Genomic DNA, 26,665 nt, shown 5'->3' with positions numbered 1-26,665 from the left:
TCTAGAACTCCAAAAGGGATAAGGGGTATCCTAGTGAGCTTTATATTGTAGTCTTAGTATATGTAGAGAAATCTGTTCCTTGATTTTTATTTTGGGTATCTGTAAAGAGACTCCCAGAGTTCTTTACCCCAAAGGGGGGCAACTCTTAGGCAATGTACAAAAATGTACCAATGGGGCCAACTGTTATCACCTAAAGTGTGCCAATCATGCTGACCTTTGGGTTTTCTCCTTTATCAGGGACATTCTGGTTATGGGATGAAAAGCAGAAGCTCTTCACTGGTCCCATCATGTATGACGGTAGTGATATTATCAGTAAAATGTATGAACTCCCACTGCTGATCATTCCTTTGATTCTAATGGGCTGCCCAAGTAGCTGAGGGCTCTGGGAGAGGCATGGCCTCCACCAGCACTGTGGCATCTGTTGAGAGACTGAAGGCAGGAGAGGCCACCCCCTCTGCAGGTGGATTATATCGAGGGCCCAGGCTTGACTTTATCCAGTAGCAAGGAAGACTCAGAAGCTATGCTGAGCTTTTGGGGTGCTGCTTTAATAACTCAAGGCATAATGGCTAGCCAGGTACAAGGGGTCAGAGGCTCAAGGTTTGTGAGAGTTTATTTCCAGAAAAAAACCACTATATGGCCAGTAATTCCCATTCTAATGGTATATAGCACCAACCCAAGAAAGGCAGTTTCTTGCATCAGAAGTCAATGGGCAACTTATGGCCAGTATAGGTGGTCCAGAAACTCCAGGAGCCGTGAAACATGGTTACTGAAGCCTCTAGGGTGAAGAGGTTTCTGAGGGCACAAACTGGAGTGCTTGTTGATTTCAATTTGGACAGATTTTAGAGCCTTTTATTGGTGGGATCCTCTTTCAAGGTGGGCTAATTTATAAATAACAACATTAGTGACATTAAGTAAAATTTGTAATTAAAGAATATATTACATCCAGAACCCAAAAGAGATTAAAGATGTTGAAGTTGTCTTAACCATGTGAGTGCTGAGATGGTCAATGCCTGTTTCTTTTTTTTCTTTTTAAAGATTTTATTTATTTATTTACAGAGCACAGTGTGGGGAGGGTCAGGGGGAGAGGGAGAAAGGGAGAGAGAGAATCCCAAGCAGACTCCTTGCTGAACATGGAGCCCAGTGCTGATTGGATATAGTCAGCAATTTCAATAATTAGGTTGTTGGGTGTAGAGGCTTTAATGGGATGGGACCGTAGCATTACAGTTGTGGCAATTCACTATAGACCACCATTCATTTCTTTCAGATTTAAGGAACAGGCCAAATAATGCTGTTAAATGGAATAGCAGTGGGATCAGGGAAGGATTCACTCATTACCTGTTAAATAAAAAGTTTTTAATCCTTGAGGATCTTGTTTTAAATTGCATTGAGTCATGTTAACTATTTAATGGGGTTGGGGGTGTGGAGAGTGGGGGATGGGTCATGAGTTCTTATTTTGTTAAGCCAGTAATTTTCATTTATTTTTTACTGGGTCAGAGTGTCCATGCTCACTATGGGATATTTTAGGTCAGTGAGTGCTATAACCATAGGGAATTTAAGCTAGACAAAAGTTCCTACAGTTAAGGAGAGTCATACCTATTTGTCTTCTACCTTATATTCAGTAACTCCTTTAAGTAAATCCCTGATTATAGGGGATACCATGTTTACCTTTAGTGGGATTCAAGGAATAACTGTAATTTTAGCCTTAGTATTCATTAAGACCAATTGATGAATCTCTGCAAATATTAAAATTAATTCAGGGGTGCTTGGGTGGCTCAGTCTGTTAAGCGTCCAACTCTTGGTTTCAGTTCAGGTCATGATCTCATGGGTCATGGGATCGAACCCTATGTTGGGCTCCATGCTCAGTAGGGTGTTTGCTTAAAGATTCTCTCCTTCTACCCCTTCCTCACCTCTCTCTCTCTCTCTTAAATAAATAAATGAATCTTTTTAAAAAATTAGTTCAGAACCTAGATTATAAAGATACACAAGCCAATCAGTGCCCTTTTATCTTTTGCTATATAAGTGTTTCTAGTAAATTTTGGATTTCCAATTAGGTCAAATTATGGGCCTTTGTTTTAAGTTGTTTCTTGTTGGTTTTCTCTCCCTGTATTCAGGGTTCTTTCTTTCTTTTTATATTTATCTTATTATTGTTGTTTGGTCACTGGATATACTTGAGGTGGGGGTGGGAAATGGTGCTCCCCACTCCTATCCTATTTATAAGTTTCTTCCCCCAGAGAACCTCAAATCAGTATCATCAGGGTTGGGGGTATCCCCAGTATCAGTAGTTGGTTTATAGACCATGGGCTTAAGTTCGATTTGGATTAAACCCTTCATGATGCCACAAGGGTGCCACGGGTGTTTTATTGAGGATTAGGATCTGTGTTGCAACAGAGACATGGGGAGCAGAGTGGTGCAGGGGAAGAGTTGTGGGCCTACCTCCTCTGTTGTGGATCAAAACCCTCCTCTGCTGTGGCCCCACCTCTTCTGTCATGTGGACTTCCTTTTTTTTTTTTTTTTCCCTCTGTTCAAATTCCCTGAAAATAGTTTAGGTTTTAGCCACATAAAGTTGCAGCTTTCAGTTTCTGTTTGCACAATCACCTGTAGTGAAGACCTTCTAGATATTTATGGGGAAAAGTTCAGGAGCTTGGTAGCCTCCTTTTTAGGGGGTTACCTCTTCATCTTGGTGATGCCAGTCTTCCTGGGATCAAGGCCCATATCCAGTAAAGTCATTTTGTCTGTGGCTTGGACGGAGACCATAAGGCCAATGATTGCAAGATTAGCCCTTTAGTGTACTGGTAGGCAGCAATACTGAGCAAAGCCTAGGTACATTGGCTATGAGTTTTGTTTTGGAGAGCAGTTGAGTATCAATGTTCCTTCCTCCCCCTACCTTTTTTTTTTTTTCACCAGCCCCTGGGCCACGGGCCACGATGGATGTGGATGTGCACCTCGATACTCCTGAGGGTCAGGAGAGCGCAAGCAACAGTGGCAAGGGAAGCAGCGGCACAGGAAACCAGCAAGGTCACTACCCTTACATGAACAACAACTGGGATGCCATGCTCAATTCTCTACAGGGTGGTGATCTCCTTTCTTTCCACAAACCTCACAAAAGGCTATCTGTGGGCCTGTCCCAGAGATGCACAATTACAAACAATGTCCGTATAGCTTCCCCAAGCAGCTGATGATAGTACCAGGCCAGACACAGTGATGTAGGCTGATCCTTGGTAAGAAGAGACCACCTGCCAAACAGACTAAACCTGACGTCACCAGGTTGTAGCGGGATACAGTGAAATAACAATTCTCATCTTGGGGTCAAGAGAGTTTTAGGTTGGAAAATGATGGCAAAGCCTGGCAAAAACAACAGAATACCACACAGGACATATCCCAAACCTGCCAGCAATTAGCTGTTCCATCCCAGGCAGGCTTACCATATCACAGAATCTGTTAAGTTAACCAAGAGCAATTAATTAAGGCTGAGCAGGTGTCCTCAGTCACAGTGGAGCATATCATGTGGTTTGGGACACAGTGGTTTTTATTGCCTCTTATTCACCCCATTGGTAAGGGAGAGATTCCTGTCTTGGGGATATGGAAATAGCTAAACATAGCTAAACATACAGAACTTGCCACTGAACAGCTGAGATTGACAGCAAATTATTAGTCACATATATTTATAGATCAGGGAGAAGGATACTGAAGGCCATGCAGGGCTGCATAGGGATTGTACTCAGGAACAGAGTGAACAACTAAGGACTATAGGAGGCAGACTTTGTAGTAATATGAGTGTGTGGTGCCTCCTGGTTTGATTGGTTTGTTTGAATAATTCCACAGGCTTGCAAAACCACAGTTTAAGGGTAAGTAGGAACTGTGCCTGGGCCCTTTGATTGTTTGGCTAGCGTACTTTATCCATGTGAACAGAGTGGGGAGGGAAACTTATATTTAGGCCATTTGAAGCCCTCCCAATTTTACCAGATGTCAAGGCAGCATATAATATTGAGCCTTAATTTTAGGCCTTACACCACATGGAGAAATGAATTCTCTGTATGATTGTGAATTGGTTGGAAATTTACCCCAGAGAGAATAAATTTTAATGTGGAAATGAATGATTATACTTGAAATCAGAAGGCTGTTTTCTTCTTTGAAGGAAAGATGGGGATCTGTGAGTTAAAATAAGTTCTGTTAAAGAATAATGCATTTACATCATTGCACATCTGTTTTTTTGACTGAGTGAAATGAATATCTTGCTGTTACTTGGGTAAAAAAAAAATTATTGAGGGGCACCTGGCTAGCTCAGTTGTTAGAAGATCCAACTCTTGATCTCAGGGTTGTGAGTTGAGCCCCATGTTGGATGTAGAGATCACTTAAAATATAAAAATAAAATAAAACCCCTTTGTCTCCACCACTTTACGATGAAACAAGACAGCATTATTTTTTAAAAAATTATTGAAATTTAACTAAAACTTCCTTTTATGAAATAATGGAAAACTTAATGTCTTTTAGAAAGTCCTAGTACACAACACTCTACAATGTAGGATATATTTTCAAAAAAATTTTTTAAGATTTTATTTATTTATTTATTTAGACAGAGCATGCACACACATACATTAGGGGAGGGGCAGAAGGAGAGGGAGACAGAATCTTAAGCAGGCTCCATGCCTATCATGGAGCCCTATGCAGGGCTTGTGCTCATGACCCTGAAATCATGACCTGAGCCAAAATCAAGAATTAAACACTTAACCGACTGAGCCACCCAGGTGCCCCCTTTTCAAAACTTTTTAAAATGGATGCTCATGTGGGCAAATAAGAGAATTCTTCACAAGCCCTGAAAATGAGAAACCACAAATCTAGAAGCATGTGAGTGGTGTACTCACTTCCCTGAGTTCCCCAATAACTCACAGTTTCTGAAAAGCCATGTTCTGGAGACAAGGAAAGAAACTTAGGAACCATTCAAGTTGGAAAATCAAATTGGGTCACCAGCATAAGGCTTAGGTTATTGAGTGACATGCTTAGTCCAAGGATAATATGGCAAAGCCCTAACCTTCAGAGGAAACAATAAGGATACTTGCCAGTCTTGTCCTTGACTTGGGTGGAAAAGGGGGGAAAAATTCTCCTGATCATTTATTACAAGTGGAACCTCACACAGGTTTGCAACTTTGTAGTGTGAAAAATTTCATGCTGAGAATTTAAAGCTAACCGATTTGGTAGTGCTCCCAGACCTTAGTAGAGGCAAATTTAGAGCCTATATAAAGGAAAACACTTTCACTAGGGTATCAGGTAATTTCAAGGAAAAAGTTTTAAAATATATAAGTTTAGAAACACCTGGGTGACTCAGTCAGTTAAGCGTCTGCCTTTGGCTCAGGTCATGATCCCAGGGTCCTGGGATCAAGTCCCACATCGAGCTCCCGGAACAGCAAGGAATCTGCTTCTCCCTCTCCCCCTCCCCCTGCTCGTGATCTCTCTCTCTGATAAATAAATAAAATCTTTAAAAAAAAAAAGGATTATCTCTCGCCCTTTGCGCCTCCCAGCTTGCACACTCTCTCTCCAAAAATAATAATAATAAAATAAAATAATTAAATAAGATAAAAATAAAAAATATAAGGTTACAACCATAAATCATAAAACATGCAAGGAAATAAGCCACCATGAGATAGATTACACAGAAACAAATACATAATTACAGTATAAAGAATTCAGATATTAGGATTATTCATACAGAATTTTAGAAAATAGACAATATATTTGAAAACATAAATGAGGGTATTTAAGTTATGTATGAATAAAGAACAAAATATTATAATACAGTGAAGCAGACCTGAAAAAGAGCAAAACAGAGTGTCTAGAAATGGAAACTATAAATTAAAACTTTATGGGTAGTTTATGTAGCAGATTAGACACAGATGAAGAGATAACTAGTGAATGGGAAGATATGAAGACATTATGCGGAATATAGCACAGAGAAACAAAAGAAGGGGAAACTATGAGAGGTTGAGAGACATGGTTAATAGAGTGTCTATCTCATGTGTCTAATTGGAATTCCCAAGGAAAGAATAAAGGATAAAAAGTAATATTCAAATAAATACCACCTGAGAATTTTCCAGAATTGGTGAAAGTCTTAAATTCAGGAATACTAACAAATCTTAAGACAGATAAACAAAAAGGCACCTAGGTACCTTGTATGACATTTCAGAACACCAAAGAGAGAAATCCTCAAAATAAGCCAGAAAAAAAGACTTCACAAACCACCCAGAATGGCAATTATACCATTAGTGTATTACTTAGGATTCTCTAGAAAAACAGAACCAGTAGGGTATATACTTATTATAAAGAATTGACTCATGCTATTATGGAGATTGAGAAATTTCAAGATCTGTAGTCAGCAAGCTGGAGGCCCAGGGGAGACAATGATATAGTTCCCTTCCAAGTCTGAGGGCCTGAGAAGCAGGAGAGCGATGGTGTAAGTTTCGGTCCCAGTCCAAGTCTGAAGACAGGGAAAAGTCTGATGCCCCAGCAGTGAGACAGTCAGGCAGAGAGAGCAAATTCTTCCTTACATAGTCTTTTATTATATTCAGAACTTCAGTGGATTGGACAATGACCGTCCACATTGGAGAAGGCCATCTTCTTTACTCAGTCCATTGATCCAAATGTTAATTCCAGAAACACCCTCACAGACACACCCAGAATATTGTGTGTGCACAAGAATGCACCCTATGGCTCATCCAAGTTGCCACATAAAATTATCATATTCAACAAACTTAACAGCAAAAATGGAATAAAGTAGATTAGTATTGTGAAGTGCTTGTTGAAGGTAACTTCAACCTAGAATAGTATACCAAGATGAGGATAAAATAGTTCTTTTCAGACATACAAAAACCACTAGTTTCCCAAAGGAATTTCTAAAAAGCTGTACTTTAGGGGAAAGGGGGAATTATCTCAGAATTGCAATGTGCAAAATAAGAAGCTGTGGAAATATAGTGATATTATGGATATAAAGAAGAATGTAGTTATTAAATACATGTTGAAATATTTGATATGAAGTGTTATGGTATCAGAAGCTTCCTTTCAAATGGTTGACAAAAATTGTGTGTATGTTTAGAGAGAGAGAGAGTAAATGTTGCTGTTACCAATTCTTGAAATCAAATGGAGGTTACACACTGTGCTTTCAACTTATCTGCATGACAATATTTAAATACAAAATTCAAGGGAAGACACCGTGACCTGAAGTCACTTATTTAATAATCCTAGAATTTTGTCACAAATTATCATAAGCCCCATCTGTTTTTTTCCATGATCAACAATCTTCCCATCAATGTCAGTGTCTAGTTTTCTGTTGTATCCTCTCTGTGAATCCTCCAAGATCACCAGCAATGGTTCAGTGACCACATTACCAGCTTTGCCCTTTTCACAAATCAAGGGCCCATATGTCTATGTGTCTATTTCTGGAATCTCTATTTTATTCTATCATTCTGTCTATCCTTGAAGAATGCCACACTATTTTAATACCTAAAACTTTGTAATGAATCTTTATATCTGATGATCTAAGTCCTTAAACTTTATAATGAGTCCTCATTGTAAATCCTTCTATCTTTTTCCCTCCTTTTTAAATAAGAAGTTATTCTTGGATATGTTGCATTTACATGTAAATTTTGTAATCAGCATATCACTCTTACAGTGGATTTGTTTACAGAACTTCCATTTGTAATAGCCTTCTAACAGTACTCCTTCACATCCGTCTCTATTTGCAGACAATGCATCTTATGCACAATTTAATTGTGTGACTTAGAAATGTTAGCGGTTCCCCAGTGCTCAGAGGGAGGAACACAATCTCCTTTTTTTTTTTTAAGATTTATTTATTTATTTGAGAGATAGCGCGTGCTTGTGTGGGCGAGTGGGGGGGCAGGCAGAAGGAGAGAGAGAGAGAGAGAGAGAGAGAGAGAAGCAGACTCCCTGCTGAGCATGGAGCCCAACACGGGGCTTGAACTCAGGACCAAGAGATCACAACCTGAGCTGAAATCAAGAGTGGGGAATGCTTAACCAACTTAGCCATCCAAGTGCCCCCACAATCTCCTTTTAATGGCATTCATTTTCTTTGCAATTTGGGTTCCAGTGATGATTATGCTCCAACTTATTTTTCCAGCTCTATGTGGCTTAACATTCCATGAGAGCTAGATGTTTCCTTTTCCATTACTTGGAAGTTGCCTGTTACACTCATTTCTTCATGAGTTAGCTTAAATTATTTCCCTGGCTTGGTAAGCCTTTTCATGTCTTTTTTATCTGTATGAATCCCTCCCAAATATTAGGGCACGATGTGTATTCTATAGCTTCTATGAAGTCTCTTTTAATCACCCCAGAATTCAGTAGCCATTTCCCTTTTATATTTCTATAGCATTTTTCATTTATACCACTTATGTGGATATATCAAATGTTGACTTCTGTTTTTACATCCCCTTTAATGTGCATGTATTTCATCTGTACAATTAGGTCACATACTTTTTCAGAGTAAAGACCATGCATTATGCTTTATGTGTGTATCCCCACTCTGGTAATTACAGTGTTTGGTCTCATTTCTCTAGAATCTTGCACTGAATGAAGGATGCTCAATAACAGTTGGCTGAGTGAAGGCTGAGTCTCTGTTCAACAAATATTTGGTGAGATGTAATAGAAGGAGCAACGTATGAGGTGTCAGATGAAATGGGTTCTGGTCTTGCCTCTGCCACTTGCTAGCTCCATTGCTTAGCCAAATCATTTCATTTTTATGATCCTCAGTTTTCTCACCTTTAAAATGAAGATACTACTGACCACCCCACAGTACAGAATCACACGCATTGAATCTCACTAAAGTGATTTAAAATGGTGTGTACTCAACACATGTTTATGCCTTTTCTCACATAATGAAAATCTTCATCATAGGAAATTTAGAGAAAACAAAGTTCAAAGAAAAGAATAGAAATCATGTATAATAACACCACTCAAAAGAACTGTTAAAATTTTGGATATTTCCCTTACTGTGTTTTTCTGTGCACTTGTTTTGAAAATTATTATATATATTGGCTTTGAACTTTTTTATTATGCCTGTTGAATATATTTTAGATATCATTTTTTGTGAAGATTCATTTTTTCTAATGAACTTATATAATATTAAAGAAACATAGTAACAGAATGTATTATTTTTACAAAAGCCTTTTGTAAAATGTTAGATGCATCCATATAAATAATTTCACTTCTGTTAATTGTAGACAAACGTCAATATATATAATTTGATGAACAAAAATATTTCAATGGTATGACTTTTCTTTCTGAAGTTACTTGCTATTTGGTTGGGAATTTTTTTTGCCTATATGACCCAGAAAATCCTCAAAACAACTTTAAAATTTTTGCTACTGTGATTTTGATTGAATTTTTTGCTTGATGAAACACTAAAATGATTTCTTCTTCTGCAAAGAAAAATAAAATACTGAAGAGAACTTAGGAAACAAATCAGAGCTTGAAAAGGCTCAATCATTTCTCGTTTTTCTCAGTTGGAAGAAAAAAAAGGATGAAAATTAAATCTATTCAAAAAGGGACTAAAAGATATCCCAAAGGATATTTTTACTTTGATGAAATAGGAGAAAAAGACATACTGGAACTTTAAAGTTGTGTACATTTAAAAAAGCATCTTACCTATAGATCGACTTTATTCAATTTAATTAAGGAAAGGTTTGTGAAGGAAAGGTTTGTGAATGATTTCAGTCTTCAGTCATGTTTTTCACGTTTGAGCTTTTGGCTATGTCTATTTTACATAGTTGGTATAAGCCCTGAAATGTTGGCTTTCTAGAAAATTTTTTTTCAAACTTTCATTAAAAATTTAGAATTATGTTGGCCTGAAAACAATTATATTTTAAAAGATATGATCGAATGATTTATAAAAGATATAATAAAATTATATTAAATAAATATAATCCAAGTTATAGAAAAAAGTCATGTAAGATCTTTGTGTGCATCTGTGTATATGAACACTGAAAAAATTCTGGAAGGATATGCACCAGAATTATAATAGTGCTGTCATTGGATAATGGGTAAAAGGCAATTTCCTTTTTTTTCTTCCTGAAGAACTGTCATTTTTTTCCAACAATGAGCTTGTATTATTTTCATATGCAAAAAGAAAATAATTCATTTTGAAAGAGGGACATGGAAGGATAATTGTTTCATTCAGTAAACAAACTCTATCAGAGTACCTACTAAGTGAGTGTAAGGCATGACTTAGTGCTACGGGTACAACAATGAAAAACCTATAAAAACCTATGCCTACAAAAACCTGTACTTTTGTGAAGCTTACATTGTAGTAGAGGGAGATAGTAAACAGCAGGGCAATCATAGTAAGTTATAATATGTGTTAAAGCTACTGAGTGCTAGGGGAAAGTAGAGCAAGTTAAGGGAGGTTAGAAGTGACAGGGAGAAGACATTGTTTTAAATGGTGTGGTGAGCCTTTACTGAGAAAGCAGAATTCTCTCGAGAATTTCATGATCCTTCTTTCCTCGCCATTTTATGTCATTATGTTATTAGTCAGATTAAGAATTGTTTTTCAGGTGTCACGAAGAAATTGAGAATTCCCATTCCATTTAAACTAGTAATGAAACACTCAAACATGGTTTGTTGCTGAAGGTATACAAACGGTTTACCCTTAGGGAGAAACCATGATGAATGGTGTAAGGGAGATGTGGTCTTCTGTGACAGGTGGCTTATCTCGAACAGATGTTGCAGAAAGGTAGCCAACTTGGAGGGGATTCAGGGGGCAGAATGTAAATTTTTTATGCTCTTTTTTCCCCACTAAACACCAAATTTCTGGAAATATCTCTGTGTTAATCTTTTCTAGTCTTTATAACTTACAATGTCAGAGGCTGTGTCTAGAGCCAAATGAAAAGCCTACTTTAACAGGACAATCAATGTTTATAATGATAATCTATTATAGTGCCTGTAAGTTATTATGATTGATCTCTAAACAAATTTCATTTGCGTGGTTGTTAACCAAGCACATTTATATCCATTAATTTGTTGGATTCCATGGTAGTAAAATAGGTAATATAAATTCTACTTTTGATAAATGTGGAAATTTAATTAACGGAGAAGTTAAATGTCTTGTTGAAGTTGCAAGTTTATTAGAAGGCAAAGCAATATTCCACTACATGCTTGCTTTTAAGGTGACCAAACTTTCCATTGCTCCATTTGGACTGCTAATAAATATGAGGACTAATTTAAGGGCAGTCATTCCAAGGGTATGTTAAGGTAGTTCAGTAATGCTCTCATGGCTCAAAGCTCTGCTTTGAAATCTTAAAATAGAATTTTTCTGAATATATGCAAATCTAAATTACTTAAGGAAGCTTTGAAAAAAACCCTGAAGTCATTTCAGTACAAAGAAATGGGTGATCAATTGGAATAGTTCTTAAAAACAGTTCACTATAAAATATAATGTTATTTTTTAAATGTAGCATTATTCTACCATTATATAGGGGTATAAAGTGGGTGGCACTGATGAAATCACAAAAATATTTTGAGTGGTGGAATACATAGGTAGCTTTTTAAAGTAATGGCTTTGATGAATATGGTACACGTTTATATACATAAGTTTGTGTACATTAGTAAAAATAGTTCTTTTGTATCATTGTGTTTTTCCTTTTGAAGACAGATAAGCATATATAAGTTCTAAAGGTTTTCTGAAATAAAAGCAATGCAGTTTAAAGTGTCCAAGCTTAAGCTATTGCTCTACATTACCTTTACACTGGAAGAATAATTATGGGACTATTTTTTGTCATAGATGTATCACTCTCAATAATAATCTTAGGCAAAGAAAATAAGCCCAGAGGAGAAAAGGCTCTATTTTTCCCCTTGTTGAGAATGAAAATGGTAAAAGAGAATTAGCTGAATGAGTTAAAACTATAGGATCTGGGCTATTTAAAGTGTTAGAGGACTGCATATTTGTACAAGGGAAAGCTGATAGAATTGTGTGTAACTGACTTCAGGTAGGACAGTTTGTTCACAGTTTAATGTTTATGAATCCCTTCAGGAGATCTGATGTCTGAATAGTGTAACTATTCAGATGCCTTGGATGAGGGTGATTCCATAAGAGTTTTTGCATTAACGTCTGCTCTGCATATGACAATTGATGTTACCCACACCTGCAAGGCATTGTATTTGCCACTAGCCTACATCCTGCCCCCAAAGCTACTTTATTGATAATGTTATAAAATTCATTTTAATATTTGATTAACTGAACTTTCAGTCTTTATTGAGAATATTGGTAATTAAAATCACCTTTACTGGCTATGTTTGCCTGCCCATAATTTATAGATATTAGCTACTAATTCAATTTTATTTATTGAATTTATTAAGCAACTATGTGCCAGCCCATGTACTTGGTAGAGGGATACAAAAGCATTTCTACCATGACCATGTTGGTCAGATTAACTTCCCTTTTTCTCCTTCCTACTGATGTCATCAAAAGTCACTTGACATCTTAAAACCACGGTCTCATTAAAAAAGGAACTGACTTCTTAGGACTTGCATTGAATCCCCCCTGCACGGACAGGTTGTATTCACTCTGATATGGGAATGGTGCAAGCAAACCTTAAGATCCTCAAAATTATTTCATTTTCCCAGTAGTGCAAATTCAGTTCTTGGGCTTTTGTGGGCTTGGAAAGTCTTTGTGCCTTTTTTGAAATCTAAGAACACTTTGTGTCCAAAAATGGTTGGAAAAGGCAAAGATGAGAAGTGGATGATCTGAGAGCAGTTTCTCTCTGGAATTAGCTCGCTCTTACTCTGTGATCCGCCCTCTGCAGCCCTGCCGCATCTTCTCTTTTGGAGCTAACCACTCCCTCCTCTGTGCATGTCTGGGAGTGGCCTGGCATGCAGCCTTTCCAGGTCTCCAGTTGAAGCTGGGGAAGTCCTTACTTACTGTGGCAAATAGCACAGTGCTTTGCACACAGTTGGTGTTAAAGAAATACTTTTTGAGTTAAATCCAAATACTTCCTTAAGTAGGCTCCAGTACCTTAATAAAGTAAGAAAACCATGATATTTGAGTCTCTTGAATGGAAAGGAAAATGTGAGAAACACGTGAGAATGAAGGAGTACAAGCAGGGTTTGAGGTAATGCAGGGGGAAAAAATGAGAAAGATTCCTTCTAATTCAAGATAAGTGCTCTCAATTCTGATCACTCAGAAATGATAGAAATAAAAAGGTGGGAAGTAAAAGGCCAAAACTATGTCATATGTAAGATAGGAGGGATACTTTGCTACAATTTATAGCCATTTAGAATTACGTTCATCTAAAGGAGAATTGAAAATATCACTGTGTGTCTTGGATACCACCTATCACGCATAACGCCCACACACACGTATGGGCTTCCCAAGATAATGTACTAATAATTAGGAAAATCTGTTTTGGAGAGAAGCAGGGGGAGTCATGATGATGGCAGAAAGAGTACTGTCTGAATGTAGAAAAGATTTTGACACAAACTGACTGCGTTACGTTAATGTATCACTGAAGTGTCTCGGTCTGTATCACGTATGTTTAATGGTCTTTTTGGGAAGCTGCAAGGGGTAGGGGTAGGCCTGTGGCAAACTAACTCCCTACAATTCTTCATGGAGGGTGTGTTTCAGGTAAGTTTTTCTAGCAGGAAACGAAAAAGTAGTATGACCAGTTAAATGTGACCCCTACACTCAAGGAGGTTGCATGGTTAGTGAAGTTGATGTTCTTATCTTTATCCACATAAGTCCATGTTATTATTATAAGTGACCCTATCTTAGTATAACAATGTTATTGTGCCAGAAAGGTATTCAGATTTGCTCATTACTTTATCTGGAAGATTATAGGAAAATCAATTTGACTTTATATTTAGAATTTTATAGGTTTAAGTTGTCAAAAATTCTGCGTGATAAAAATAGCTCTCATGAGGGGCGCCTGGGTGGCACAGCGGTTAAGCGTCTGCCTTCAGCTCAGGGCGTGATCCCGGCGTTATGGGATCGAGCCCCACATCAGGCTCCTCCACTATGAGCCTGCTTCTTCCTCTCCCACTCCCCGTGCTTGTGTTCCCTCTCTCGCTGGCTGTCTCTCTCTGTCAAATAAATAAATAAAATCTTAAAAAAAAAAAATAGCTCTCATGTGCCTATCAATATATATTGAAGGGTCTGTTTAAATCATTATCAGGCAAGAATCTAAGCATGAAAATAATATGTGTGTCAACAGACAAGAGGTAGAATTTCCTTTGGCTTGTACTTGAGGCACAGAAAAAAAAAGGAAGGTCTTTAAGTTTAAAAAAATAGTTTTTATACAGGTATACGTTTCATGTAAGCTCTGTTTAGCCTAAAGTTGTCTTGGTACTTAGGTGAATAGATGTGTTAGGATTCCCATTTTTAGAGGTGGATACTTTAGCTTTATTTCCAAAGAACAGGACTTGAGGTCAGGAAAGCTACTGAAAAGATCAGAATGTGTTTGATCTCACCAGACTGTGGGTTCCTCTTTGTAGCTTGGGGGCCTAGCACAGGGCCTGGCACTTAATAATTTAGTAGGAGCTTGATAAATGTCGACTGGCTGAATAAATAATCATCTGTTTTTGTTGGTACACATTAAGAGGTAATTATTATAGTTCTCTCACCTAGTTTGGAAGTTTTTGTACTCCATAACAGAAAATCTTGCAAAATATGAGCTGTAGGCAGAGAACTGAAGAAATCTAGCATAAGGTGTTAAGGTGCTGAGAGCTGGAAAGAGAGAGAGATAAGGAATTTGTTTATCAACTGAGACCAGTCTATGCCTCGCTCTATTTCATCCTCTCCTTCTTTTGACCAGGAAAAGCACTAATTTTCCAAAATATATGTTTTTCCTTGTTACTTTAAGTGTTTTTTTTTTTTCAGACAGCCTGACTCATACCCCAGAGAACTGATTTAGTGGGTAAGAAGTTTATTTCAAGTTTTCATGCAGAATGAGTTTCACTGTGAGAGATGAAGTGAGTGATATGGACCCAGAGATTAAAGAAAAGGTAACCACCTCCTTGCAGTCTTGGCTTCAAGTAAGAAAACTTGAGAAAAAAATGAGTATGAGCTAAGAGGGTGGACCATCTCAATTGGGAGAAAGCGAAATTGCAAAAATTTTTGTTTCTGATTATACTTATAGCATATCAACACACTCCTTTCTTAGCAGCTCTTTTGAGCCCACCGGTAGCTGACCAGTGGTTTTATGTATATAAATATGTATAAACACATATGTATACATACCTATGTATATGTAAGTACATACATGTTATGTATATATATTCCTCCAGCGCTTCATTTCTTTGTCCTCTTCAGTTGTGCTGATGTTGCATTTTCGATATTGTAGAGCTGCAGATATTGGCGTGAGTGTATGTAAGACTGGGTAATGGTCTTTTGTTAAGGCACCCTGAAAACTATTTTCAAAAGAGATGAAAGAGATGAAAATTACATCACCTTGCTAGGGGGCATGCAAGGACTTCTGTGAAATCTCCAAATGTCCAAATGGTTTCAGCTCCTGAAATCATCCACAGTTGACAAAGCAGAACTCATCCAGATTCCCCTACTAATTCTGTAGAAGAAAAAGAGGAAAAGTTGTTAGTGAGCCAGCTGCCTTGGTTAGCAAACATAAACATAATTAGCTTTTTAAGCCCAGAAAATGAAAAGAACTTGAAAGTTAATCTCTCTTCTGTATTTATTTATTAGTACTATTTCCTCATCTTTCTATGGGTTATATATTTTTTAAATGTCACAAAGCATTTAAAGAGAGCAGTTCTCTGTCTCTATAATGTTGACCAAGAAAGGATTCACTGAAAATTAAAGCAAAAATACATTTATTTGGACAATTAGAATTGCTTTTTGGGAAACACAGATTCAGGTAGACACCTAAATTGTGTTCCAAGGAAGACAAAGAGGGGGGCAGAGTTATAAAGGTGGAAGGTTAGGAGTGTAGTTTTCATTTAGGTCCTCTGTGCAAGAGGGATTGAAGTTAGGTTAACGGGATTGGTTGTGTATGCAAATGAAGAGTTGAAGCTTGTTAAACCGGATTGGCTCCTTTAGAAGTGAAGACCACAGATGATCCAGTTGCCATGGTGAGGAGGAAGTTAATTCCAGGCTGAGGGCTTGCGGCTGGTTTAAAAGTTCAAAAGGTTCATAGTTTCTCCGTTGAGGATGTGCATAAATTCCTCTTCCCTTATGGCCTCCCAACCCTATTTTAAAGGAGACTCTCTTAGCTAGACTTGCTTGCTTCATTTTGAAATCTTCTTTACTATGTATATAATCATCCCTCTAAAAAAAATCAGACATATGCAATTAAAGTTGCATAAGACAATAACATCAGGCAGGTAAGATGACTCTTCAGTACAGGGAGAAGCTTACACTTAAAGATATACTATTTTTGGTTAAATTGTCAAAGTATGACTTTCAGAGACTTTTTGTGCTAGAATATCTGTGTATTCTTAATTTTGCCAGGTGAATGTATTTCAGTACTTTTCAATTGCAATGATAATACATACTCATTATTACTAGTTAACATACATAAGGCAGCACCAACAAATGGTTAATATTCTCCTTGTTCTCTCTTACATTTTCAACTAGGGTGTTTTTATTCTTTTTACAAAGTTGAGATCATATTATATTCATTACTTCCCCTCCCCCCACACACTATAAATATTACTTTTAAAATTTGCTTTATTTTACAATGTGTCATGGACTCATCTCTGTAGGTAGATCTAACTGGATTTAGCACATTCTTTATAGTAGCTGTATAATGTTCCATAATATAATATATATAGTTTATTCGACCATTCTTCCCTCACAGACTTTCAGATGATTTCCAATGCTGTAATAAATTTCCCTGCTAGAGAATTAAAAGAGCCCATTTGAGAATCACCCTGTGGATTCCAGTGTTCCTGCCAGCCAGTGATATCTAAGTCACGGACACCCTCTGTCAGGAAGATGAGATGACTTTTCACTGTAGAAAGCTCCCTCTCTCCACAGCCCTGGAGGGCTGGGCTGGGGGAACTGTCTGTTTTGTGGGGGAGCCTGGCATCCTGGTCACTCACCACCAGTGTCTGTGGCAGGCTCTGAAAGGAAGATGATTCTGGGAAAAGGGAGAGCTTGGAAATGACCAAGTAAAGCTCCCAAGTAAAACAGCCTGTTGTGGCTTGGCCTCCCTGTACATCCAGTTCTGTTTCTCATCTTGAAATAGTAGTTAATGAATGTAACTTTGACAAACTTTCAGAGAGTTTTGTAATTATCTTGTTTTCTAACACTAATCGACAAAAAAGGAACCATTTAGAAAGCCTATGTCTGAAATAATAATGTAAAGGCAAAAGCAGACACTTCCCAAACAGCAGCCAACAGCAAAGAAGCCTTGAAATGAACTTGGAGACCAGAATTTCTTCTTCCATGTTGGTGGCCTACTCTATAGGCCACCTTTTGGAAATTCCCTTTCAATATACAAATTCTGATTCAATACTTCTTTAACATAGACCATCTTACTAAAGAAGTTTACTCACTTCATTTAACATAAAATATGTAGCATTTAAGAATTCTAAATAGCATATCTTCATATTTTTATATGTATTGTTATCTTCAACTTTAAGATGTTGGACTCTCAGGCCAGTAATAATCCAGGCATTCATAGAACTGGTCCTCCAATCTTGGCATAGTTCACTTATTTGCATGACACAGGAAGATACTCCTCAGAAATAAACACTTGATCCTGGCCATGGCTTCCAATGTGATGGTAAGTGGCTGAGGACAGAGTGGAAGCCTGCAAACGGGGTCTTTTTCTAAACTTGGTGTCAGGCACTTCTCAGAAGCTGTAGAGAAAAGCTCTCTAGTTGACATTCATGTATCATGGCGGGGAGGCTCAAGGACAGGGCTCACAAGATAACCAAACTTTCAAGCCAGAAAGGGACACCTGTGAAGAGATAGGGAACCTCTCCCTCTCTCTCTCTCCCTCACAAACCTGCACACATACGTACATATGCATATACATAATTTTTCTTATTTAAAAAGTAAGGAAGAGCAAAATCAAAAGTAGCTATTGTATGTCTGTCTACACATACCGCAGGGATTTGGAAAGATAATTTTGTGGTAATCCATGTCACCGTGCCTTAAGAGGGAACTGAAACTGGATTTGCTTGCTAGTGTGCTCTATTAGCAGCTATGCAACTTTAAAGAAATCATGTAACCTCCCTGAGCCCTGGTTCCCATATCCATGTAGTGAGGGTTACTACTTACTACTGCGTAGGGTTATTGGGAGGCTTAAAATGAGATGATAGATATGAAATGTTCATGTTGTATTGAATAAATCTGGTTTCCCTCTTAGGAAACTCAAGAGGTCTCCCAGTCGGAAGATGTTTCTTGGTAGGATTAAAGGGATACATAGAAGGGTGGTGGAGTAAATAAAGCTTCGTGAGATGTGAATAATGATGCCAATACCAAACATATGGTTTTAGAGTTATGAAGAGTTTCTATAACCTTTATCTCATTAGTTCTTCACAAGAATACTGTGAATCAGTCAGGCTAATATTTTTATACCCATCAGACAGGGGAGGAACCGTAACTCAGAGAAATTAAACGAATTAGCCTGTGTCTCCTGCAAGCCTATAATGGAGTGAAGTTCTTGTTGGTTAACAGTCCAGTGCTCTTTGCACTACTCTATGCTGTCTGTCAATGCCAGACAGTGGGCAAATACTAAACAGCGAGAAGTCTAATTGATTCCAAAGTTGTGTCTGAAAATCTAGCCTTGTTCTCAAATTTTCCACGATTGCTACAAAGATGAACCTATGTGGGGAAGGAACCTCGCCTGATCTTGGAGTCCTGAGGCCCACACTAACCTCAGCGTGCATTTCTTGGGTCTGCTGAACCAAAGGAGTTGTGATTCAAATATGTTTTGTGACTATTTCACTTTATTTTTAGCATTTCCTGAATTGAAGTTGACCGATTGGAAAGGGCTCCCTTCCAACGACAGTGAAAAGCTTGGTTTGCTTTGAGTAGGTCAAGACTCACATATTTCCACCCTCATGTACCACAAATGATTGTCCCCATCCCTTGGCTGATACTCACCACATTCTGTGGTATGATGGTATCTGTCCTCACATGTATACCTTCTTTCTCCCCTTTGAGAGTTCAAGTCCCCTAAAAACAGAGAATCCATTATTCCTTTGTACTCTCAGTGCAGCTGAGAGCCTAGGACTTAATAGGTTCTCAATAAATCCTTGCCGCTGCTGCCGCCACTGCTTTTGAGATACTACTCAGCATTGACTTCTTAGGGAAGATTCATTAGAAAACATCACATGAAAGAGGGTTAGTTTTAGAATAAACAGTATCTGCTCCCTCCCTCACATCCTGTACAGTAAATGGTTTCCTAAGAATTCTTTCATTGAGACAATTGCTAGAAAGATAAAGGATGCTTCGGAAAGCACTAGTAATTACCACGTCCACTTAAAGGCAAGAAAAGGCAATACGGGTTCTACTCTCCTAAACACGAACATGAGGCTGTTGAAAATTAGGTCTGAGACTAGAGCAGACCAAAATACACAGCTGTCACTGGGGCAAAACGCCTTTGAGATAAAGTTGAATTTCTTATTTCTAAGGAGTAGGAGCCGAGTGTGTTTCGTTGGGGCCCCACAAATTACAGTGATTTGGTTTCAGCCTGAACAAGCACCACAAACAGATACTGGCAGGCAGGTCTCTACAGGAGTGGCGGAACAAGTCAGTTTTCATTTCCTTCCAAGCCCTCGTTCAGCTGATCCAGCCACAGAAAAATAGAACAAAAGATAAGAGATTACTGTACCCTAAAGCATCCAAGTGGCTTATTTGGCTCAGGCGTTATTTATAGCAAGCTGGCTCACACTGAGCACTTCCTGCTCTATGCAGCGAAGGTGCGAATGTGCTAATGGAAGTTTCAGGACCATCACAGTAGACTTAGATGCAAGGTGTGATCAATGATTCCCTTCTCAAGCCTGTTGTGGTTTTGATCTGGCCGCGCTCATCACCACCACCGTGACCATTTACCTCCAAACAGGCTCATCATATTCTTCATGTGCACGGTCTATTTGCAGATGTTGCTATGAGGACAGAGCCATCAGAAATGACTGATGTGGAGTCTGTGGTCAACAATTTTGCATCTTCAGCCAGGACCGGCCGCCGGAATGCCGTGCCAGACATCCAGGGCTCAGCAGGGACAGGAGGGTCCTCAGAGTTGCCCCTCAGACTGGAGGCTCTCTCCATGAAGGAAGGTAACGCACAAATTCTCTTCAAATCAGCAGCCCTGTCTTCTTAACCAATCCTTGCCTCTGGAAGTCTCTCTTTTAACTAGTTATAAGTGCTTTTTTTTTCTTACATGTTGACTAAGATCTCTCAGTTTTTGTTGAAGGCTAAGAACATTTTTTTAGGCTTTCTGAAAGTGAACAGTTTCATCTTTTTCTCTCCCGATGTGTGTGTGCAAGCTGAACATTTATGTATTTGTTGGACATGTATAGTCATGCGTAGTGCTCGTAATTGGGAATAAAATGTGAACAAATATAATCCCTTCCCTCAATAAACTTAAAAATTTATCAAGAAACACTCAGAAATAAAATAGTTTTCCTCCTGTCATCCATTAGCAAACCACTTTGGAAACTTGTGCTTCACTGTAATATTCTATAAGCCCTTCGATTTCTCATATCTAAGAAGAAGTTTATAATCAGTTTGAGATGAGATCTGTAAGGTGAGTATTTGTATAAAAGGTAACCATTCTTTGGTGGAAAAAGTTAAAGACAAAGGGGAGCTGTCAAACCAATGAAGGAAAACTTGGGTCTTTCTCCCCATTGCTTACATAGAGTTCATCTAGCTTCCAGAGTTTAGTCCTTGGGAAATAAATATAATGATACCTTGAATAAAGTTTTAAAGGAGTCTTTTTATTTAAAAAATATTAATGGAGGTTAAAGAAAATTTCAGTTCCAAGTCATTACCAAGATACCTGTGCCTTGTAGCCCATTTTAGACATCAAGGTGGACTTTGGTATGTGTAGAAATTTATTCCTGCTGCCAAGGAGGCAAGAGAGGCTAGCAGCTTCTGCACATCCACCCTATTCATGCAAGTCCCAGAAGAAGGCTCTTGTCCTTCGCCTCAGGACATTATTTGTTACCTGGTTAAGTTACAGATGTTCCTGGTTTGATCCCTATGAAATAAGTATATCTTTGTTTGGCCAGGGGCATCTCACCTGTTCTGCATTTCTCATATGAGACACTACAAGTAATAGCAAAAAAGTACATATGTACATACAAACTATTATAAGGTGGGAAAAGGGAAAGAAAGAAAAGAAATTAAAATGTGTGTAATGGTTTTGGCCTTTTAAGTCTGAAAATGGAATGTGGTTATCAGAACATGATATTGCTGTTGAAGGGCCATCCTCAACTCTTTCGATGGAGAAGATGAGTTACTTATTAGTATGACAGGCCTAATTAAGGTTTACATACCCCAAACACACACACAAAACCTTAATTGTTGTTGACATTACCTAGTTCAACAAAAGAGAAAAAATACACTGTAGGAGAGTTAGTAGTCTTCACCGTTTTATTTTGGTCACTAGAGAGACCATTATATGAAAGAATATTGTTACTATTTTTGTATTTTTAAAGAACGAAAATTCAACTAAGTAAGTTTGAAGATCTAATTGACTTTATTAAGGGATTCATGAATGAGGCAGCATGCTGTCTAGCAAGTAGAGGGGAGCTCTGAGGAGTTGTACAAAATGGAAGGTTTTTATAAGAAGGAGGGTGGGGCAAGGAAGTTACTTGAAGAAAAGGAAGGATTGTTCCAAGCAAGATCACATTCCCTCAGCAAGAAGGGCAAAGGAGTTATTAGGTGGACTATTAGGTGATTATTACATGGTTTCCCTCAGATTTGTCGTCTTTGGGTTTTTTTGTTGTCGTTGTTGTTTTGTTGTTATTTATTTATTTGAGAGAGAGTGAGAGACAGAGAGCATGAGAGGGGGAGAGTCAGAGGGAGAAGCAGACTCCCCGCTGAGCAGGGAGCCTGAGATGAGATGAGATACAGGCCGATCCCTGGACTCTGGGATCATGACCTGAGCTGAAGGCAGACACTTAACCAACTGAGCCACCCAGGTGCCCCGTTATTGTTGTTTTTGATAAATATTTTAGGGGGAAGAACTCTAGGATCTCAAATGTCTTGCATCCCGCATGAAATTAACCTGCCTGAAATTTGCCTAGTTCATAATCTGTCTTAATCTATCTCTTATAAATTAATTATAAATTAATAACCATGATAGGGAGGACGGCGATGCCTGATAATGTATCAGCAAGAAGTGACAGAGACTGGCAGCTGTAAACATCACAAAGGGCCTTAACTCCCTCCATCCTTCAATCCATCATTTGATTTAGTGCCCACTAGGTGCTAAGCACTGTTCTAAAAACTAGTAGCATAGTGGTGAATCAGAAAAAGTCTTGCTGTCACGGGTCTCCATCTCCAGTGGGAGAGTTAAATTATAAACAAGTAAATAGATGTCAACAGTGATATGTTCTATCAGAGAATTAAATAGGATGTTGTGGTAGAGTGACAGCGTGGCTTTAGCCTGAGAAATTAGGACAGCCCTAACTGAAACCTGAATGACGATGGTACGTTTTGAGTCGCGACTGATGGAAGTGGCAGGCACACAAAGATCAGAGGTTAAGTGTGGTCTTTGCAGAAGCAGCAGCTAGGAAAAAGCTCTTAGAATGGACATGCCCCCAGATCCTTTCTCTCTCTCTTTCTGTGATCCTCACCACACCACTGTTCTGCTTCAAGATTACAAATGACATTGTCTCTGATGAAGTCGGTGGTCCATTCTTAGTCTCCATCCTACATGATCTCTTGGCAGTTTTGTCATGGTGGATCGTGCCCTCTTCCCCTCAACACTGTTCTTCCCTTGGCTTTTTGGACACTCCACTCTCCTGCTTTTCTTCCTGCTTTACTGGCTGTTCTTCCCCCTGCCGTTGTTTTTTTATGTCCCCTACCTCTTAATGGATTAGATGGTACCAGAACTCAGTCTTTGACTTCTTTATCCGCATTCCCTCCTCTTGAGATCCCAGTCATATTCACGGGGGTAATAGTATCTTCTTGATACTAGAGATTTGTTATCTCTAGCCAGAAGCTCCCCTGACTTCACACTCACAAATCCATCTGCCTACTTGATCTCTCTGCTTGGCTATCCAACAGGAATCTCAAACTTAAAGGGTAATAAGGAGAACTCCAGATATTCCCCCGACACCTGCTCTTCCTGCCTCTTCTCCATCTTGGTGAATGGCAGTTTCACACTTCCAGTGGCTAGAGCCACAATCTTGGAACCATCCTTTTCTCCCCTCTTTCTCTCGATTTTATATCTAATCTGTCAGCAAAAATTGTCAGTTCTACTTTCATATTTGTCCAGATAGCTGTCATTTTTCACCTAAAAGATCTCGTCTCTTGGTACCTCTCTGACTCCATCTTCCAATCTTTTTTCTCCCTACTGTCCCTCTTGCAGTTCCTTCCTGCACATTGATGCCTTTGACCTTGCTGTTCCCTCTGCTTGGGATGCTCTCTCCCTGCTACCGGCATCGCTTCTCGAGCATGCCCTTTCTCCCCAGCCAATCCTATCTACAATCGCAACCTCCAGGCCCCAACACTTCTTGACAACTCCTATTTAATTTCTTCCATAGCACTTCGGACTCCTCACATACCACATATTTTACTTGTTCTGCTTGTTCCCCATATCCCTCATTAGAAGTCTCCTGAGAGCTGGAATTTTTTTTTCACTGCTTGGTACATAATACGTGCTTAATACATATTTCCTAAGTGAAAGTCGAAGAACTGAATAGAGTCCATCAGATTTAACTCCAGAGATGCCAGTGATGATTTCAGTAAGCACTTTTGGGGAAGCAGTAGAGACTTATTAGTTTTCATTTAGAATGGAGACAGCAAAGATGATACATTTTAAAGGATAAAAGACAAGACAGCATGTGGAAGAATTGTGGTTGAAAGAAGGCCTTTGTTGGTGTGAAGTTGGTAGTGACTTGAGGAAATGAGAAGTCAGGAGAAAGGGAAAGTGAGGTGAAAGGGAGGCGGGGGTGATTGTCAGAGTTAGCTTCCTGATGAGGCAGAAATGGATAGGATCCCCGATCATGAAGGAATAGACCTGGAAAGTCTGAGCAGGACCAGGACTGGCTCCAAAGGTGTGGGTGAGTGTGATTGAATAGGGCCCTGGGCTCAGAAGAGATTTGCACTTCATGTCATGCCCTACTGTTGTTGTGTTGAAGTTTTCTGTATCTTTTGAACAAGGGTCCTCCATTTTCACTTTGCACTGGGCTTCAATAAATTGTGTAGCTGGTCCTGAAGAGCACATTTTCCATTGTAATAGGAGGGAGGGTAGAAGGAATAAGTACAGGTGATGGGGTTTTAGAGGTTTGGTGGCAGAAAGTCGAGGGAGCTTTTATCGGATGGCTTTGATTTTTCTTTTTCCTGTGAAATAGAAAGTGAGATCATCTCCGAGGAGCACAGGAGTAGAAAGTGTGAGGAAGTCGGAGAGGGTGTGATGCACTATGGGGAGATCATTAAAGGGGTGGGGCGATGGAACCACTTGGTGAGGTCCAAATTGTGTCTCTGCACTTACTAGCTCTGTGACTTTGAGCGAGTCACTTAACCTGTTTGTGCTTGGATGGACTAGTCTATGCATGGAGATAGCAGTAATACCTCAGGAGACTGCCTGGCGTGTACTACTTCTGGAGAATAGGAGAGAAAGGTAACTAGGAGAATGTAGATTCCCAAACCGACCCATATTTCTTTTCTTTGTGTAATGTCCATATCTAGATTGAGGGCAAAGCATGTCTGAATCAAGGAGAAAATGATTAGGGTGCATAAAGGAAATCCCAACTGTTTCATTCCAGTATAATATGAAATATATTTCACTATATTCTATAAGTGAATGAAATTATTTGGTTTTTTTTTAGATGTAACAAAGAAAAATGAAGAAACAACACAAAGGCAATTGGAAAAGGCGAAGAAAGAAGAAAAATGAAGTCTCAAAAACTATCAAAAGTACTGAATTTCTGTACATTGAAAGACTTGGTGGCTCTACTTTCCTGAGAGGTTTGATCTGGTAGAAATTATGGTAACATTGCAGCCCTAAGCAACACGTGCGTATTAGACAATTTTGTTGTGATGCTACTCACTTGGGATGCAACCATGATGTCCAGTGTAGGTTATTAAAAGGCATATTACTTCCAAATTGCACCCAAGGAAAAGGTTAAGAATGTATGGTCACTTAAATACATATCATTATCTATAAACCCAACAAAATCCACTGCTCTCTTTTGGATTTACTTAGCCAGATGTATTTTTAATTCCATTTTTACGGTAATGGATAACCCATTTCTTGGTAAATATAAAGCAAACACATTCATTTAAAACTTTATGGAATTTGTAGGACATTATGAGGTTTTTTTGATGAGAAGGAATAATAGTAATAAATACATAGAGAATATTTGTTTTTAACCAAAAATGCACCATTTTCCCCCAAACCCTAAAAGGATTTGAAAAAATTGCAAAAGTTTGACAACCTAAATATATTTCTAGTATGTTTTTGTTTGATGCATTTTGCTTCTAGCCCATGCATACTGTGATTTTTCATGTAGACTCCTAGAACACAAAATTTGTGACAAATTGTTTATACGGAACATGCCTATTAAATGAATTTCGCTATCTTCCTTAACTTCGGTGTATGTGTGTGCATATATTTTTCTCTAATATGAGTTATACAAAACACTTTACTAGTTGCTTTATACTGTCTTTTTTTATTCTTAGGGCTTTTGTGTATTGTGACTTGTTTCTAAAATGATTTCCTCAGGAATGCAGACCTTAATTTTTATATCTTTCCTAAAGTAGCTAACATAATCCATAAATATTTAATGAATGTTGTAGTTAGAATTAGCAAAATACTTGCTTTTAATATATATTTAAGCATATATTTTAAAAGGAACAAAAACAAAACCAAAGTTTTAGTAAATTTTGATTTATTAGACATTTTAGGAAAATAACAAAACTCTGAATTTTTAAAAAATGGACTAATGAATTTATTTTCATTTTCAGATATATATGCATGCTGTTATATTTTATTTGATTGTTGACTTAGGCCATGTCTGTATACAGTAATCAAATAAACTCTTCACTGTTCAAGAAACTTGTTACTGATACAAGTCTTAATTTTATCTTCTTAAGTATACCAACTGAAAAATGGCGACACATTTTAAAGGAGGACGTTAATAAACTTATAGTATAAATCACCTCCTACGTATTATTTCATTGGCAAAGTCTAACTTAATATACCAGAGGGGTAGATTTCAAAGAACCCAATTGTTTGCTCAAATACAATTTTTTTTGTAGAATAATCTAAATTAGTATCTTAAGTGTAGCACTAAATTAATATTCAATAAAATGTATTGTAGCCATTAAAACTATATTTCAGAGAGTTATTGAATGACATGCTATTATGTAAACAGTATAAAGAGTATTAGAGTAGAACAGTAGTTTTTAACTTGCAGGAGAGTGATAATTTGGGCTCATAGAGGACATTTGGCGTTATCTGGAAAAGTTTTGAGGCCACTACGGTGGGCGCCAGGGAGAGAAAGCGCTACTGCCATCTAGTGGGCAGAGACT

The 26,665-nt window shown here is 38.2% G+C and overlaps 1 protein-coding gene across 8 annotated transcripts in view; it reads left to right on the top strand.

Annotated features, from left to right (window-relative positions):
* The window catches only part of PKIB (cAMP-dependent protein kinase inhibitor beta), a 190,718-nt gene extending 164,529 nt beyond the window's left edge, over positions 1-26,189 (top strand). For 3 of the 8 annotated variants that reach the window (XM_044386293.3, XM_048226126.2, XM_048226127.2), the window contains 3 exons: positions 2,905-3,015; positions 20,059-20,235; positions 24,961-26,189. In XM_044386293.3, coding sequence (XP_044242228.1) covers positions 2,925-3,015; positions 20,059-20,235; positions 24,961-25,028 — 336 coding nt within the window. In that variant the 5' untranslated portion in view covers positions 2,905-2,924 and the 3' untranslated portion in view covers positions 25,029-26,189. Of the gene's footprint in view, positions 1-2,904; positions 3,016-8,561; positions 8,637-14,869; positions 14,995-20,058; positions 20,236-24,960 lie in introns of those variants that run through there. The other 5 variants (XM_057311110.1, XM_044386294.3, XM_026504729.4 and 2 more) reach the window with 3 other exon arrangements.
* The last annotated feature ends 476 nt before the right edge of the window (positions 26,190-26,665 follow it).

The sequence above is a fragment of the Ursus arctos genome, unplaced genomic scaffold (assembly GCF_023065955.2).
Source record: "Ursus arctos isolate Adak ecotype North America unplaced genomic scaffold, UrsArc2.0 scaffold_13, whole genome shotgun sequence".
Lineage (NCBI taxonomy): Eukaryota > Metazoa > Chordata > Mammalia > Carnivora > Ursidae > Ursus > Ursus arctos.
Note: the sequence above shows the minus strand (reverse complement) of the source record. Positions and strands in the feature narration are given on the sequence as shown.